The following is a 17,668-nucleotide window of genomic DNA, read 5'->3' on the forward strand; positions in this document are numbered from 1 at the left end:
ATTCTGCGGACGCTCCTTATGTAGAAGTGCGGGGAGAGGGTAAAGTGTGGGCTAATAACTCATTTCCCAGTTAATTTTATTAAGAATTTATAGCACTGTTTAGAAAGTTTTAAGACAACCATAAATTTTATTAGGAATATTTTATTAAGCCCTCCATTTAATTAATAAAAGACCTCTATAACTTCTGAAAATGTCAGAGCTAGTAATTATGTTAACCAGTGTAATTTTCCCCCCTCTAGAGACCAAAGCGTTTTAATGATTTGAAATAGAAAAGTGGTAAGGAAAACACCCCCCCCCACCTCCAAAATTTTTTTCTTCACTTTTGCATTATCCAGTCAGAATATAGTGAGTTAGGTATTCTCCCTGTGATGGCCCCAGAGCCTCAGCTGACCTTTCATTGACTTCTGAACTGGACCCAGACATTCTTTGTTTTCTGAAGCAAAATGCAGTAAACAAACCTCCGGGTTCTTATAGCCAGGATTGCTTTGGGGCACTTGATTAACGTCTTCCTTAATCCTGTCGGTTAACCCCCTTTCATATCACCTAACCAGGTTTCTCCCTTTTATAGACCTCGAAATAATTTATTTCACTTTTCTCACAGCCATTCATTAGCTTTGACTTCTTGGTACCTTTCTCATCCAGGCTCTTATCTCCAACATTCCTCTACTATCTCTACTAGATTCTAAATCTATTTCCTTTAAACTGTCTTTCTCTCCTCTTATTTCTGTTTTTTGAAATGCAAATACTAATGTGAGGTGAGATTCAGAGGGTAAATGTTCTTGAAGAGCAAATCCTAAGCCTCCAGTCCACAGGACAACCTAAAGAGTAATCACAACATTTTAACAGGCAACTTAAAGTTAGGTGGCAGATGATAAACCCTTATCATTCTGTGAACACAGCTGCCAAACTCGATTGATTAACAGGCTTTTGTTTATTCTGGGCTGGCAAATACACACACATTTTACCTTAAGAGGTGCCTTTTTAATTTCTGAGGGTTTTGGAGCTGACTCATCAGTGTGAACTTCAGGGACAAAAGCCTAACTCAGGATATAGATCTATCCATGGGCAGAATTCCTTATAGGATAATAGAAAACTAGAGGGAAGTTCTCAGGGAGGACTGTACCAACAGTCTCCTTGCCAGAGGGTCTAAGCAATAGAGACCTAGGCCCCAGACTGCCCCTTTAGAGTCCTCATTCTCTATCTTTGGGAAGATGCTCTGGGATGAGAAGGGTAAGATGGGCATGGAAGGCCCAGGTAGAGGGGCAAATGCCAGAACTCTTCGCCAGGCCAAGTTTTTGCAAAATAAAAGTACTTTTGCCTTAAAAAGTAAGTATCTGCCATAAGCTAAAGATAGGTACTGTCAGAGAACAGGTATAAATATCAGCATTGGTTTTCTAAGATACCTAGAACTATCCTTTTACCTTTTCCTTTTAACAGATGATTAATTGCTGCTCTGCTAAAGTTTTTTTTTTTTTTTTTTTATGGCTATACTATATTGCAACCCCAGACATAGTCTGTGCAGTTTCTCTCAGCAAGCCCCAACTGTAATAACTGTTTGCTAATTGTAAAATCCTTATCCAGAATGAGGTTTGGGCAAACAATTTGTACTACTATAATTACATTGTAAAAGTGTTTTAGCCTCTTGATTGTTCAGAATTAATCTTATAAAGGCCTAGGACCATCAGCTTCACAGTTATACTTGGAAAGGAAGGGAGGGAAGAAAGAAGACACTTTTCAAAGCTAATGAGTTTAGCTTAAGCCCACCAACTCAAAGTATGTCTTTTTTAAGGAAAATCTGTTTCTAGGTAATTTAAAGTTGAAGATCATGCTTGAAGAGCACGATAGTCTTTCTACTGCTTTAAGTTTGGGGTTGTGGTGGAAAAGGAGAGACTTACCTGAATCTTCTTTTTCCATCCCAGCTAGAAAACAAAAGAGGAAACTTACCAGAAAGCATCAACACAAAATACATTCTATTGTCAAAGAACTGTGTGTATCAAAACTGGCCTCTTCACATTTGAAAACGTGGCCGCAGACGTGAGGTAACTCCAAGCCTTAGTCTTTGCCCGAAAACCCCTAGGGCTGTTAAAGACTATGGTCATCAAAATGCATTTCGCAGTAAATTTTTCTCGGTTACACAATTCCCTTCGCAATTCATTTTAGGATCATAAATGTAGCTGTGCCCATGTCAGTGTTTGGCTTGACGCCCCCACCCCCTACTTAGTTCCCCACTGCCGCCACTCGCGCTTATGCCCAGCGGGCCTGCTGGAGAAAAAGAGTTTAGAGCCCAGCCAGCAGCCGTCGGAAGGCGCCCAGGTGTTGGCCGAGAACGGCTGGGGTTCCAGGAAGACGGCCGGCCCAGTTTGGTCCTCTCTGTAATCGGAAAAGGATTGCCTTTCCTGGCCCAGTCAGCGCAGCCTCCGGAGAATTAAACAGAGTTAATAGCCTTCCTCGAGACCGGGAGTTTCTATTTTGGCCTGAAATTCTGTTTCCAAGTTCATGTTGGGGAAGGGCTGGGGAGTGGGGGAGTGAGGAGGTGCGGGGTGGGGTGGTGGTGTCAGGCAGTGGCATAAAGACGCTGGTAATTCACCTGGATCCTCTCCGCTCTGACACGCGGCCCTGCCTTAACCTTACGCGTGATGTATCGAGGAGTTTGCACCAGAAAACTCTACAGTTGTTTGCGATGGAGAAAAGTAAAAGATCTTAAAAGTTGGGGAGTGAGGTAGTGAGGAAGAAAAAGGAAGAGAGATATGCAAAGGATGAGGGATTCTAGGATGAGTAGTTAAAAGAGACCGCTTTCAAGGCAAAACGCATTCGCAGGCTTTGGGTGAAAGTGTCTGTCCTTCGGACACACTTGGGGCGAGTTCGGAGTTGGGGAGGGGATGATGTGCGCGAGGCTGGGAAAGCTGAGATGCTCGACTTTATGAAAACTCTACTCTTGAGGGGAACCGGGCATTGACTCGTGAGAAGTAGTAAAAGAAGCAATACTCGTCGCTTAGGGATGTACGTGCGCTCAGTGCAACCTGATTCCAGATCTATGTTCTGATGTTCGCCCTGGGTCCCCTGCTCCTCCAAAGCCCACTTAAACAGAAACTTGAGTTTTGTCTCTTGGACTGATGCGAATTCTCTTTTAGTTTGCGCATTAAGAGTTGGCTTCGATACATGTTAGAACTCCTGATCTTTTCCAATCTCTGAGGATGCGAGCCCCTAATCTTTCTCAAAACTCTTCTCCCTACCTACACCTCCCCCGCTTCGGGGTAAGGGTTGGTCCGTAGCTGGCCGTGTGGGAAGAAGGTAGGGGCGAATCAAGCAAGGGGCCGGCTGCTTTGGGAGAGTCAGCCTTTTGGCCACCATCAGGGCGGGAATCGGGACTGGCAGTTTGCATTCCCGGCAGATCGAAGCTCCCTGCTGATCGATTATTTGATAATTGATTTTCCCCGCAGCCAATGCGCGGCAGCCTTGGCAGGGGCGCCTTCTGATTGGTCGAGCCCTCCTCCCGGCTGCCTACCGAGATTTGGGTGAGTTCATTTTCCAGTCGACCGCAGGGGGAGTTTTCTGCGAGGTTTCTGTCGAGGGAGGAAAAAAAAAATCCTGCTCCGAGCCGAGCGAGCTGCGAGCCCTGCTCTCCGGGATGTGAGGTTTCCAGCCCGCTGGTCGAGCGGCTACGACTGAACCATCTCGGCAGATCAGAGCCGGGCGGGCAGAAAAATAAAAACGAAAATGGCACCACTAAATATTATAATAAAAGACAGAATTAGAGTGGGAGAATAAAGAAAAGGAATTTTCTTGAGTAAACTGGAGAATAGGTATTTAAAAAGAGAAAGTTCACACTAGTGGCTGGCTGGGGCCTCCGAGTTGTGGGTAGGGGCAGCTTTTTGTCTGAAATTTCAACCCCAGAAGTGAATTTCTTTTTCTTTGGCACTGGGAGTTTTTTCCCTGCGCCGGACTGGGGATTGAAAAGCGGACTAAGGGTAAGAAGGTCCGGGGAGAAGAGCGCGGGGCGTCGCCGCGGAAAGAGCACGGCGGAGGCCGGAGCCCCTCGGCGCCTCGAAGACAAAGGCGGCGCGGCTGTAGCCCTAGCCGAGCGCGCCGACCTCGCCGCGCCGCGCCGCGCCCTGGGCGCACGGCCGTCTCTTCGGGAGCCTGTCGGAGAAAGAGCTTCAGTCCCCGCGGCTCCTGGTCCGGGCTCCACCCGCGAGGTCTGGGCTGCTCCGAGCCCGAGTCGGGTTTCGCTTTCCGGCGATCATAAATAGCTTCGTGTTTGTAAACAGGCGCTGGGGGCACATTCCCGGCTCTCGGCTCATTGTTCCCTCCCTTCCTCTCTCACTTCGCGCAGGACGCTAGGGCTGGGGCTGGGGGCCTCCAAGACTAGGAGATGGGGAGGTTCAGACCCCCAGAATGAGAAAAGACAAGCATTTGCTTTCTCGGGGCGAGTGTCCACCTCTGACAGCAAAAAAACTCTTAAGCTAGATCTGCAGAAAGCCCCAGCCATCCCCACCCCGCGTTCTCAGGACTCCTTAGCAGACCCTTTCGCAGCCTTGCTCCTGCTCCTCTTCCTCTTCGCTCTCGGTTTGACTTTTCTACCTGGAGTATTGGTTCTAAGAATCCACTAATTTCTGCATCAGCCCCCCTCAGACCCGAAAAACACAGGCAGACCCCAATAATTTCGAGGAAAGTCAGGAAGTCTATCCGCGGAGCCCTGTGCAAAAGAACTCCCGCTGCGGTTTGTCCCGCGTTTATTCCCGATTTATTTCAAGAGAGTCAGCTTTGGGGAGAGAGTCTGGAGGGGGAGGGAGAGAAAAGAATACGGAAAATAAAACCGGCGGCCGGGGGCTTCTGCCTGCGCTTGTGAGCGTGTGCCCTGGGTGTGTGGGTGTTTGTGCCTGGGCGTGCGATTTAATGGAGCGCCTCTCTGCCTCTCCAGTGCGGCCAGAGCTCGCTTCGCGCACCCACCCCTGCCGAGGAGTCTACTTGCTGCAGCCCAATGCATTGTGTAAGACGCGACCTGTTATGGCCACCACTACTTCCGGGTTCTAGCATTCTGGTCGGAATCCACCTCTCCGCCTGTGCAACACACACTTTACACACGCACGGGGACTGCAAGCGGGCAGCATCGATCGTGGCTCCTTTAAGACAAACTCAGACAGACATTTTTTTTAAACCTCCTCCTCTAATCTCCCTCCAGTGCAGCAGTTGCAAAGACGGAGAGAGAGAGAGAGAAAGAGAAAGAGAGAGCGAGCGAGAGAAGAGAGAAACTGATTAGGAATTAGGACTGATTCAAGGGAAGCGAACGCTAGGGCTTTGTGCATTTGAATATTAACATTTGAGGTGTTCTGACCAGAAGAAGACAGAGCGGATGATCATTCATTCACCACGTTGACAACCTCGCCTGTGATTGACAGCCGGAGTGGCAGAAAGCCATGAGATTTGGTAGTTGGGTCTGAGGGGCGCTCTTTTTTTTTTTTAAACTGATTTTTTGGGGAGAGAAGATCTGCCTTTTTTTTTTTTTTTTCCTTGCCCCTGCTGCTGTCTTGGAAACGGAGCGCTTTTATGCTCAGTGACTCGGGCGCTTTGCTTCAGGTCCCGTAGACCGAAGATCTGGGACCAGTAGCTCACGTTGCTGGAGACGTTAAGGGATTTTTCGTCGTGCTTTTTTTTTTTTTTTTTTTCCGGGGGAGTTTACGTATTTGTTTCTTTTCACACTGGCCTTAAAGAGGATATATTAGAAGTTGAAGTAGGAAGGGAGCCAGGGAGGCCGATGGCGCAAAGGGTACGTATTAAAAAACAATTGTGGAACTCAAATGTGAGATTAAATTGAAACGTGGCTGAAAGACACTGCTAAAAAGTTTCCTTTTTTCTCTGTCTTTTTTTGAATGAGGCTCCTAAAGCCGTGGCCTAAAGCAAGAGGATTTATTCAATGCATTTGTAGACTTATGCATGTTACATGTAATTGTTAATTCAAGTAATCAAGTTTCCTATAGGTTCCTAACCAGCAGCTATATAAATAAAAATACAAGCTCGGACAATCATCTGTTTAAAAAACAAAAAGCGCTGGATACTTGATGTTATATAGCCTGAACATTCAAGGAGCAGAAGTTTAAAGCTATTTTTAAACTAAAATAAGCAGTGAGAAACTTCTGATATGTTATTGATTATGCTCATCTTTAATATCACTGGAAGGGTGTAGCATTTTTAAGCAAATAACTGTCATAGTACAACAGATTTGGGGGGGTCGGAAAGCATTCATCTTTTAAAAGTAATTTTTATGTACATGACTTTTTATACAAGGTAGTATTTTGTAAGTTTTTCTTAGCAAAGCCCTACACTAATTGGATACTAAGCACACAACTATTCACTTTAAAAATGCAATACTAATTTCCCCAATATTCCCATTTGAATGGAAATGTAGTGAGAGTAAAGTGAGACAATGACAACCCAACAGACGTAGTTTCTTTAAAGAAAGGGGATCTACAAAAAGCCTTCCTTGCATAAATTGTGCCCTGGCCCTCAAAGCGCTGTTTGCAAAAGAAAGTTACTAGGCTGACACATTTTTTCTTTACTCCTTTGGTTCAGGCAAATGTCAGCGTTCTTCCAAACTCTTTTCACACCTCTGTCTTTAAGGAGATGAAAGTGGTAATTCCTCTTTGAAAATCATTTCACTCTCAGTGCCTCCAAATCTTGGGAAAAGAACTGGCCTGAAATGAAGCAATGAGAAAAACCTCAATAGCTAAATTTTGCACACAAAAATAATGACAATATGAAAGTAGTTTTTCTGGAGAAGGAAGATGGGGGGGTGGTGGTATGAATGTGCATTTACTTTTAAATTTGCTTTAAACCTGATGACTAACATCTACCTCATTGCCTTCTAGTTTAGGGGGAAAGTTCATAGCAGTAGAAAAAATATAGAATAACTGCTCCAACTATAGATTTTCTTTTAACTTGGGGGGAATATTGGCTAATTCTAAATTCAGCCCTAATGTCCAAGAGAAGTTACCCTTCTCTGAGTTTCACTTACAAAGGGGGCAGTTAGTTTTGTATGATTTTGCAGAGTTTGTCTTGGAGAGCAAAGGAAATGCAGTGTCTTGCAGGACTGCCTAACCCCACGCTGGCCGGGAAATAAAATGAGAAGCCTGTCTGAATTCACGTGCTTGGCTTAGCTGTTCTCATCGTAACTTTTTTTTTTTTTTTTTAATTCCCCCTGATGGGAAGGGGCTGTGAAACTAGGCAGGTTTGTTGCCCTGTCCTGGCACGTTTTATTATTGTGATTTTGAATTTCCTCCTCTAGAGACATGCACGATTTACCTTCCGCCCTCCGGGAGAATGCCTCCCTTTCTTCCTTCTTTCTTCCTTCCTTCCTTGCCAAAGGATCCTGAATTTCTGACTAGTTGATAGGGACACAAGTTAGGGCAAAACCATTCCATCTAGCTGAGTCTCACCGAGAATCCTAGAGTTTTTACTTTAAAAAACTTTTTTTTTTAATGAGAAATCTCAACTACAGAGAGGCAAGGCCCCCGAATTCGGGGTTGAAGGATCCAGCTGGACTGACATTGTATAAGCTCCGTGCCCTGCTGTCTCCCCTATGTGCCTGCCTGGCCTTCTGAACCTTGTTTCTCTCCTGTTTGTCATGCAGTACGACGATCTGCCCCATTACGGGGGCATGGATGGAGTAGGCATTCCCTCCACGATGTATGGGGACCCGCATGCGGCCAGGTCCATGCAGCCCGTCCACCACCTGAACCACGGGCCTCCTCTGCACTCGCATCAGTATCCGCACACAGCCCACACCAACGCCATGGCTCCCAGCATGGGTTCCTCGGTCAATGACGCTTTAAAGAGAGATAAAGATGCCATTTATGGGTAGGTACGACGGGGCAGCAGGTTCAGCAGTTTTGAGGCGAGGCTTTCTTTCCCCATTTCCCTTTGCCCTCGATAGGAGGAAAGTCAGAGCTCTCTGGATTTGGAGGTACATTATTTGGTGACTTTTCATTCTCTTTGCATGGAGATTTGGGGGAGGCGGCCAGCCCAGACGCCCCCCGCCCCCCGTCTCCGCTCAGGCTCCGCGCGGGTCCAGCGTCCAGCTCCTCCGAGGCCAAGCCCGCGGAGGGGTCGCCGTGCGGAAGTTGCCAAAGGTCCCTCGGCCTCCCACCACCCCCCGCAGACTCCGGCTCCGTAGTTCAGCGGGTTGGAGTCCTCACTTGCTCGACTTCTCGGGGAAAGTGTTGGGGATTTCTAAACGTAGGCGCCTTTGTGTTGAAACGAAACTTTTAGTTTAAAGGAAAATCTTTTAAGCCACTGATTGTTCTGACTTGCTAAGTTTACTCAACCACCGTATGCTGGCCTTGCCACCGCACAATAAAATCAAGGGAGGACAGTTGCAGGTCAGGCAAGGGGGAACAGGCTTTGCATTTATGGAGTTTGACCACTGTAGTCGAGGAGAGGAGCTCACTCTGAATTGTTACAGACCTTAAGAAACTTCTGGCCGTTTTAGGACTTTGTGTTTAAGGGCGAAACTTGCAGGATTTAGAAGTAGATGCGGGGTGCTCTCGGCCGGTGTAGTGTTCTGCTGCGGTTCACACCGTGTTCTCCTGGGCCCTGGGGTTAGACCAAAACCCTCTGAAAGTCACTTGTGCCTACTGTGTGCTGATGTATTGGGGGACCGCTTTTTACTTTGCAGCCACTTTTATTTTTATTTATTTCTACTTTTGAAAAACAAAAAATCAGGTAACACTGACCCTCCCGGACTAAAAACCCTTTCTGCTTTATCTTCTGGTCCCTTGTGCAATGGGCTTGTTTAAATCCCAGCGTCCTCTCCGCAGCGTTAACTGCAAATGGTTTAGGCTCCCGGACAGAACATTTGGGGAAGCTTTGAAAAGGACCCCAAACTGTTAAATTCCCAGCCGAGCTGTGAGAGCTAATAAAAGACTCGAGACACCTCTTTGGGCATTAGAAGAGACTTTTTTTTGTTTTGTTTTGTTTTTCATGGGCTGAGATAAGCAACATCTAGGCCCCTCGCAATACTAGCTGCTTTGCCATTACGCAGGGACAAAATGAAAGGCCTGACCGCAGGCACATTTGAAGGAACTTTCTTGGGGGGTGGGGGTGGGGGGGGCGGTGGGGACCGTCGGCGAAGGGAGGGAAGTGTGCAGGGAGCCGAGGAGGAGCCCTCCAGCCCTCTGAGGGCCGTGGGGTCAGGATCCGTGGTCCAGCCCTCTGACAGTCGGTCGGTCCCACAGCCAGAGAGGTCCTTGCCCCAAGTTAGCTGAGCGCCTGCCTCCAAGATCCCCAGAGTTTGAGCTTCCTGGGGCGGCCTCGGAGGAACCCACTTGAACGAGATTTCCCACCTCCTGCGCCCGGCGCCTTTCTCCTCTTCCAGGTCCTGGGTGTGCATCGGAGGGCCGAGGGCTGGTCGGGGTGGGAAACTTAATTCAAAATGGCTGCTGGAACCGCTTGGGTTTTATTCTTAGCAAATGTTACTAATTTCTCAGGCCAGATAGGCTGAACCGGTCCTCAGATACGGTCCATGGCTGAGGGCCTCCGACTTTGGGGGGCCCAAGGAGGAAGGGGAGGTGAGCAGTCACCTGGGGGGTAGGGATGAGGGGAGGGGAACAAGTAGATGTCAAAATCAGGGAGAGGGAGGTCTCCGTCTTGAGCTCCTCCGGCTGTTTTTCTTGGGCTCCTTGTTTCACTGCCGTGGGACTAACCATTGTGTTGTTTGTGACTGTTGTATTTTCTTGCAGACACCCCCTCTTCCCTCTCTTAGCACTGATTTTTGAGAAATGTGAATTAGCTACTTGTACCCCCCGCGAGCCGGGGGTGGCGGGCGGGGACGTCTGCTCGTCAGAGTCATTCAATGAAGATATAGCCGTGTTCGCCAAACAGGTCAGCAAAATCAATGTTTCAAAAGTAAAAAGGAAAAAAAAAAAAAAAAAGAAAGAAAGAACCTCCCTCCACCCCCGCCCCAGCACATTTGCAAAAGTAACCAGCTGAACAGTCTGCCCTAAGCCAGGCCTGTTACATCTTCCTGAGCTTTTCCTCCTAAATCAGTGTCTGTTTGCGGATGCCTGAAAATCACCCCACTTCTGACCCACTCCCGCTCCCTAACCCGACGCAGAAAGCTCTCTCTGTAAAATGCGACCCCAAACCCCACCCCCCGCGCAGGACCTTCCTTGGAATTGGCTAGCTGGGCAGGGATCTCTTAGCAGCATACTGCTGGGAGAAGTAACCCTGTGCTCTGGGCTTGTTTTCGGATTATTTGACTCACATTGAAGGGTTTCTGCACGGGACGAACTCGGTGTCACCGAGTCTGTCCCGGAGGTTACATCCTGCCCCCGACAGTGTAATGAGGCAAGAAACTAGGAAGGCTACCAGATTTCAAATGTTTCTTTCTCCCCCCCCCCCTTTCCCCTCCCTCTCCCCTCTCCTTCTCACTTGTATTTAGATTCGCGCAGAAAAACCTCTCTTTTCTTCTAATCCAGAACTGGATAACTTGGTAAGAGCGGACCCCTTACTCCCCTCCCCACATCATCCCTCCCCCACCCCCGCCTTCTCCCCAAGCTTTGCTTTGAGAGCCCTGAGGTTTCTAGACCCGTCCTCCCATAGCTTGCAAGTGGGCTGCCAGGGTTTCCATCCACCGGCAAGTGGGCCGGGACGGGGTCCCGGGGAAATAAATTCACCTCGAGAGGGGCCGGGTGAACCGGCGCGGGGAAACGCGAGCTTTTGTTTTTTATGACAGCCGGGCAGCGCGGCTCTAATCAGCCCGGGGATTTATCTCCGGGCCTGTCAGCGTGTGTGCTTAAACTTTGCGGACTTCCCAGCCCTCAAAGTCGCGTCATGAGGGCAAGCAACCAGGCCAGACCTCCCAAACCACCAGTTTATCGGAAAGGTGTGCAGAAGGCGGCAGAAAGTTTGCAGTGTGAAGAGCCACAGTTTGGAAACTATTGGGAATATTTTCCGTGCACACCTTCCAAGGAAATACCTAGTGGAGGGGTGCGGCCCTTTGGGGGTGGTGGAGGGGCAGTGGGGCTGAGAAAGAGGGGAGCCATGGGCAAGAAGAGTGTTTATGACCCCCACTTAGATGCTTGGTTGTTGTTTTAGCTGTTTTTTTCTCCTTAAGAAATATAAACCTCTAGATGGTACCCAGTCGCTGCTGTTAAGTTTTAGTGTTATGGCCATAAATCAAAATAACTCTATTTACTGGGGGGAGGGGAGGGCTGGGGATGTTAGAGTTGTGACAGCCAATTTTCTGCAAACTACGAATGGGGCGCTCATTCTTTTTGTATCTTTGCAGATGATTCAAGCCATACAAGTATTAAGGTTTCATCTGTTGGAATTAGAGAAGGTAATTTCTCTAGCTTTTTTTCTCCTTTTGCTTCCCCCTCACGCCCAAAAACACAGAAAGGGAGGGTTCAGAATGGCTGAAGTTCAGGCTTCGAAGATATTTGCATAAACGTCTTTCTTTCTGGTAATTAGTGTCAAGGCCAATCTTTGCGTCCATTTCTCTTTGCAGTTTAATTACAATTTTAGACACTAAAACTGGGATCACAAACGCCCTAGCCTTGTATTCATTCTTAATACCTTGCTGGCTTTGTGTAAGTAGTTGCAGGGCTCTGCATCCCCTTCGATGCGTAGAAAGCTATCCTGAATTTGCTTCACAGGTTGTACCTTCTCTTCTTCCTCCTAGTCTTCTTTGCTACCTCTGAGTGGGGGGAAAGTTTTGTTTAGTTTCAGTGAGTTTCTGGAAGACAGTCTGAGAGCAGCGGCAGGTCAGATACAGGGGGAGAGGCGGAGTGGGAGGAGGAGTGGGCAAGGAGTGTGGAGGAGGCGGTGGGGGAGGCACTTTAAAGGTTCTGCGGAGACAAAGCAGAGTTGATAGTTGTGTCAGTTTCTTGAATCTGGGAATCCTGCACATATCCCACCTTCACACTCAAGAAAGCGTGTGGGATAACATGATTTTGCTAGCTGTTCTATAAATCTCAGCAGTAAAAACTTAATGCATTGTAATTCAAAGTAACATTAAATTGTAAGCACACTGGGGTTTCTTGTGAATTTTTGCATGTCAGTGATGCCTGTGTCCTGTAAGACACCGCTCCACCTATCCCTAAATGTTTTGAAGCATTCTTTTCCCTTAAAAAATTAATCAGTTTGATACCTTTTTGTGGCTGTAAGAGTTCCCCCCCACACACCATATCAGGAGTCTTTTTTTTTTTTTTTTTTTAAGGAAGCATCCTAATATATGCTTCTTATAGATAGAAACCCTAATTACCAATGTTAAAGGGACTTGGGTTGTCAGGCATATATCGTATACCAACACAGTACTGGTCCTTTATATACATACATATATATGTATATTTAAGTTTTTGCTTAGACATGTTGGAAAAGGATTTATGATAAAAATAACTGGACAAAATTAAATAGTTTACCTTAAATGTCACCCACGTAGGTCACCTCTTTAATGGCCACGGCCCCAGGAGCAGATGAATTTAACACGGGTGTTGAATATGTTGTAGCCTGTGAAGCATCTTGTCACTGTCAATTTTCTGGGATATCTCTATTTTGCTAGAAAAGAAAGTTATTCCTAATTCTGGATGCGTCTGGGGGTCTCTGGAGGACAATTGCCCTGTGTTTCCCCTATTTAGAAGTTTGGATCTCACAAGGGGGGTGGATTGCACTTGTCAATGTCATTTATGAACTCCTGATTATATTTCCATTTTTTTATTTCTGTCATAATGTAGGTACACGAATTATGTGACAATTTCTGCCACCGGTATATTAGCTGTTTGAAAGGGAAAATGCCTATCGATTTGGTGATAGACGATAGAGAAGGAGGATCAAAATCAGACAGTGAAGATATAACAAGATCAGCAAATCTAACTGACCAGGTATGCGCTTTTCAATTTCAACATCCCTGGGAAAAAAAAAATCTGTATGCATATTGCTTGCTGGATCACTACCACCTCCTTTTATTATTTGCATATGATTAAGTCCCTTTTAGATACATTTCCATCGAAATGAAAATTTTTGAATAATGTGGCTATTATTGCTTCATTAAGGCTGGCTCTGGGATTCGACCTGGAGAGATGAGCTTGTAAAAGCTTTGCCTGCAAACTTGACCTGTTTCTTGTCGCTTTTAATTTTTGTCTTTATTTTATTTACCCTCTACAATAATGGGAGTGTTAACTGCCAGTGACCGCCTCTGGTGGTAGGGCTTTGTTCTGGAGCATTTTTTCCCCCTTCTCTCTCAAAGAAAAGAAAAGTGTAAGGACTGCTTATTTCTTATTTTATTAGGAATAAACCCAAGATAGGTGGTCTGAGAGAGACAGGGAGGGTTTGAAATCTAGCAAATGCATGCTATTTTCTCCCTGTCTATACGGTTCATTAGCCTGTCTTGTCAGTTTTCCTCGGCCGAACGCTTCTAGACCTCACTGAACATTGCTTTGTGCAGTGCTCGCTGCAAGCTCGCCCATTTTATTGTACTTAATAGAAAAAATAAGACCAGGCCGAGGTTAGAAAAACAGATAAATATGGACGTTTCTCCTCCTCCTTTCTCCTCATCCTCCAGCCGGTACGTGCTCTGGGCCCTCTGGGTTGGCAGCTTTTGGAAGCGTCTGCGTCAGGGGCTCCTCGCGACTCCCTCGGTGTGGCGGTGTGGCGGTGTGGCGGTGTGGCGGGTGGGGGACTTCGCGCCGCCCTGCTCTCGCTGCCGGCCTCCGCTGGCTTCGCCCCCTCCTCTCTCTCGTCCTCCCTCCAGGCCCTTCTTCCGCTGCGTTGCTAAGTGGGGACGACTTTTATTTGGAGTTGCTGGGGGTGGGGGCAGATTTCTCTCACCCCAACACCAATGTTTGTTCCTAGTCCCTCTCTCCCTCACTCCTGTCTCTGTGTCGGCCCAAAGGAGTTGAGAAAATGCACTGAAAGTGAAAACGTGAGGAGTGGATGAGATGAAACAGGGTTCAGGACAGCTTTCGGTTGCGAATTATGGCAGGGCGTCTAGAGATCTGGGTGGCGGGCCTCCTGCGCCTGTCCAGCTATAAGTGAAGGCCCTGAGTTGTTTCTCTTTCTGACTTGGCACGTGAGTCCTGTCTTGTGAGAGAGAGCAGCCTGCCTTTGTTAAGCCAAAGGACAGCCAGTCATACAGAGTTTTCTTTGCAAGCTCTGCCATGATCACGGTTGGCCAGCGACTGTCTGGCAGAGTCCTTGCCGAAGTGCTCGACTACTCGTCTTGGTGTCATATTCAAGTTTCCTTCTCTCCGTATCACTCCCTTCAATCCCCAACCTGGATTTCTCTGGGTGACCCCCTCGGCAGAGGCGGAATTCCTCCTTTTTCCCAAAAGAAGTGGAGGGTAGGCAAAGCTGAGCTTTAAAAGCGTCAACGCGCCGGGTCTTTTCTAATTGGCGAGTTACAAACTTTCGGCAGTGTAGACGAGTGCCGGGAACAGGCAGCCTGCGCGATCCTAGCGCGGCCCCGCCGAGGTGGGAAACCAGCAAGCGGCCCCCGGTTCCCACCCCGCCGGCCGCTCGGCCTCCCTCCTGGTTCAGGCTGCCAGCCCTCTCCCCGGAGCTGTTAAATGCAGATTCCGCTGAGGAACCCTCGGGTAGCTGCTGTTGAATAAAAATTGTAATCCAACAAGCCTAACTAGAAAATGGGATTCTAAAAGCTCCGGAGTGCTGGGTACATAAAGCTATTTGAGCAAATTACAAGAATCGCTTAGGGGCATGAATGAAATCAACACTTTAATTGCCTCCAAAATGAAGATTTATACCCCATTTTCCTCAACGAATCATTATTTTATTAAAATCAAAGATAAAGGACCAGAGTTAGGGGTGTTTTAGGGGGTACAAAATTGGTAAAACAAAATTGAGTTCTCCCTCTACTCCTTAGGTAAACTTTTGTTAGTTACCTTTATTTGAGACATGCGGGTTGGTGGTGGGCAGTGGTCAGGGGTAAAAGCTGGTACTTCATTCTCCTCCCCCAACTATAAAATGAGCAGCGTGCCTCCCTCCCGGCCGCTTAAGACTGGGGGCTTCGCAGCTCTGGCTAAGCTCGTGGCTCGGTGGGCCTGTGCGCGTGGGCGCGCTCGCGGGACCCTCTCGGGCTCACCGAGGTCTCACTTGGGCCCAGGGCAGCAAACCCCAAGTTTGTGCTTTGGAATTGTCCGTTTCCAAGAAGCCAGGAGCAAGAGTGCCTGGGCTCCCTTTGGAGACGGGCGCGCAGAGCGTGGGGCGCACGCGGGACTGTGTCTCAGTCGCGGGGTGGAGTCCCCTGTCCTGGGAGGTGGGGACGGAGGGAAGAGGTACTAGGGCCGCCTCATGGGCGCCAGTACTCCAAATTGGAGCCGGCTCGCCCGTCCCCAGGGGCCGGGCCCGGAAAAAACTGCCTCGACACCTGTCTGCGAATGCGGCCCAGCCAGTTTGAGCCCCAGTGGCGGGTGTGCTGCGGGCCTGGATGCTTCAGGTGTGGTGCGAGCGCGGGGCGTTGTTTGCTCATTAGCCCCTCTGTCTCTAGGGCCTGTGGGCAGTGGGGTTTATTTTATTTTACTTTTCTCCTCGGAGGGCGCGAAGGCTGCCACCCGCGCGGGGACTTGAAATCCATTACTTGGATACCAGCCGGTTTCCCGGAGGGCTCAATCGGAGGAAATCTACTTGGCCTTGAGGCGTCCTTAGTTTGGTGCTTTGTTTTGTTTTTCTCATCAGATTAAGATGCCCCCAGAAGCCGTAATCCCGCTCTCACCCCACCCTCAACGCCCTCTCCCGACTCCCACTCCCAGACCCCGACGTCCCAGGTCCGAGAGCCCTCTACCTCGGGCGCAGGCCTCCAGGGCGCCCTCTCCTGACGGCCTCGCTCCTCGCTCGGCACAGTCGCTCCCGACGCCCGGGGCCTGGGGGCAGGGAGGGGCACCCGGCCTTTCCGGCCTTGGCAGGGGGCGAGGTCCGGGCTGAGACCCCGGGAGCGGGCTCAGAGAGGGGGCCACCGTGCGAGGCGTCGAGGCCAGGGTTGAGCCTGGTTGGCGATGGAGAAGGACGGAGGGCGCGGGGAGGCGGAGCGCGAGTTTGGGGGACCCAGGGTGGAATTGGGGTCGCCAAGAGGGGTTAGGCGGGGAAGAATCTGGCTGCCAGACGCTGGACTTTAGGCCGCCCTCCAGGAACGAGCTGTCGAATAAAGCCTTCCTTCCTAGGGTTGTTTGTTTCTCGCCACTCCTTGAATCTAAGCATTTTCCACTCCAAGGACAGTAGCGAGAGGGAGAGGAGAGAGAAGCAAGAGTCCCTGGGGCCCCCGAAGGCCACCAACCGAGGTGGCCAGGCCCCCTCGCAGCGAGCAGGACTAGCTGAGTCTGTGCTCAGGCCAACCCGGGTTCTTCCACAAGCAGGGGGAGGCAAAGAAAAGGTCCCTTTGGATTACAATTTTTATTCAACAGCAGTTCTCCGGGGGGTCCTCGGCTGAATCTGCATTTAACAGCTCCTGTTCGAGGGCTGGCGGGCTGCGCAGGGCGCCCTGTTGCATGTTAATCTAGATTTGCCTCTGACATCTGGGGAGAAGTAATGTGGCTCCCAGAGATGGAACCAGAAAGCCAAGCTCGCCAGGCAGGTTAAATGCCAAGCACTGCTGAGCTCCCCGGGGACGCGGGGAGGCGGGGGTGGGGGGTGGGGACCGCCGCTGGGGCTGCAGGGCCCAGGCCGGAGAGCGGCAGGCTTCCGGGCCTCTGGGATCAGGGGCAGCCCTGGGCCAGTGCGCTTTGGTTTCCCAGTGGGGCCGGGGAACCCAGGTGGCAGTGTTTTATTTGAAGAGTCCAGAACGTTGTTTCTAAAGCATCGTTTGAGATGACCGTCTTAAAACTGAACTTGAACTTGACGGAAAACACCCCTTCCCTGCAAAGTGGGACGGGGACACCTCCAAGGGAGATTTAAGCTTTCTCTTGAGGAGGTGTTGCTAAGGGATGGGGAGGCCTAATGTTCTTCATGTTATTGGATCCACTGCTTTAGAAAAAAAAAAAAAAATAGATGAGGCCAAGGGATATTTACTAATACTGGGAATGCAAGCAATTTTGTTTTCATCCATTAAGAAAAACTGGACACAAACATGGAGGGATAGGAAAATGTCAATTAGTTTGTTTCTAAATGCTTAACACATGGACACAACTTATTTAAGTTGTAAGTACTTTTAGGGTCTCACTTAATGTCTTAATCCTGGAACCTCTGAGTCCACAAGCCTTGAAGGCCATGGAGTCTTAGAATAATCTGACTTTACTTTTGATTGTTGTTGTGAGTCATGTGGGATACTCTTAATTCCTCTTGAAATATGTCAGAGGGAAATTATGGCAAGATTCTCTTTAATGATTAAATAATAAGGTGTTGACTGCTTGTCACTACAGTGGCTAATTGGGATGTTCATTTTAGGCCCTTTGTTGCTTAGTATCCTTTGATTTCAAAGATACTTGTTTACCAGGTGTGTTTTTATTGTTTTCTGATTGGCTCCTTGGGTGTATTTATGTGTGACTGTCAGAGTAGGGATGTATTGATTCTTATTAGGGGCACGCCAAAAACATTTGAAAGGAAAAAAAAAGAGTGGTACAGAGTCAGTGCAGATAGGTTGAGATCGATTACATTTTTAAATGTCTCAAAGTCTAAATGTTAATGCTGTAAAAGTTATTCCCCTTTCCTAGTTTCTCTCTCTCTTTCT

General features: G+C 48.5%; 1 protein-coding gene across 3 annotated transcripts in view; it reads left to right on the forward strand.

The window, feature by feature from the left end:
- Window positions 1–5,006: 5,006 nt before the first annotated feature.
- Window positions 5,007–17,668, forward strand: part of MEIS1 (Meis homeobox 1) — a 142,761-nt gene continuing 130,099 nt past the window's right edge. Inside the window, exons 1-6 of one of the 3 annotated variants that reach the window (XM_019970409.2) lie at window positions 5,007–5,767; window positions 7,628–7,854; window positions 9,735–9,876; window positions 10,436–10,486; window positions 11,285–11,335; window positions 12,729–12,875. In XM_019970409.2, coding sequence (XP_019825968.1) covers window positions 5,756–5,767; window positions 7,628–7,854; window positions 9,735–9,876; window positions 10,436–10,486; window positions 11,285–11,335; window positions 12,729–12,875 — 630 coding nt within the window. In that variant the 5' untranslated portion in view covers window positions 5,007–5,755. The remainder of the gene's footprint in view (window positions 5,768–7,627; window positions 7,855–9,734; window positions 9,877–10,435; window positions 10,487–11,284; window positions 11,336–12,728; window positions 12,876–17,668) is intronic. The other 2 variants (XM_019970407.2, XR_011569314.1) reach the window with 2 other exon arrangements.

This window comes from Bos indicus, chromosome 11 (genome assembly GCF_029378745.1).
Source record: "Bos indicus isolate NIAB-ARS_2022 breed Sahiwal x Tharparkar chromosome 11, NIAB-ARS_B.indTharparkar_mat_pri_1.0, whole genome shotgun sequence".
NCBI classification, from domain to species: domain Eukaryota; kingdom Metazoa; phylum Chordata; class Mammalia; order Artiodactyla; family Bovidae; genus Bos; species Bos indicus.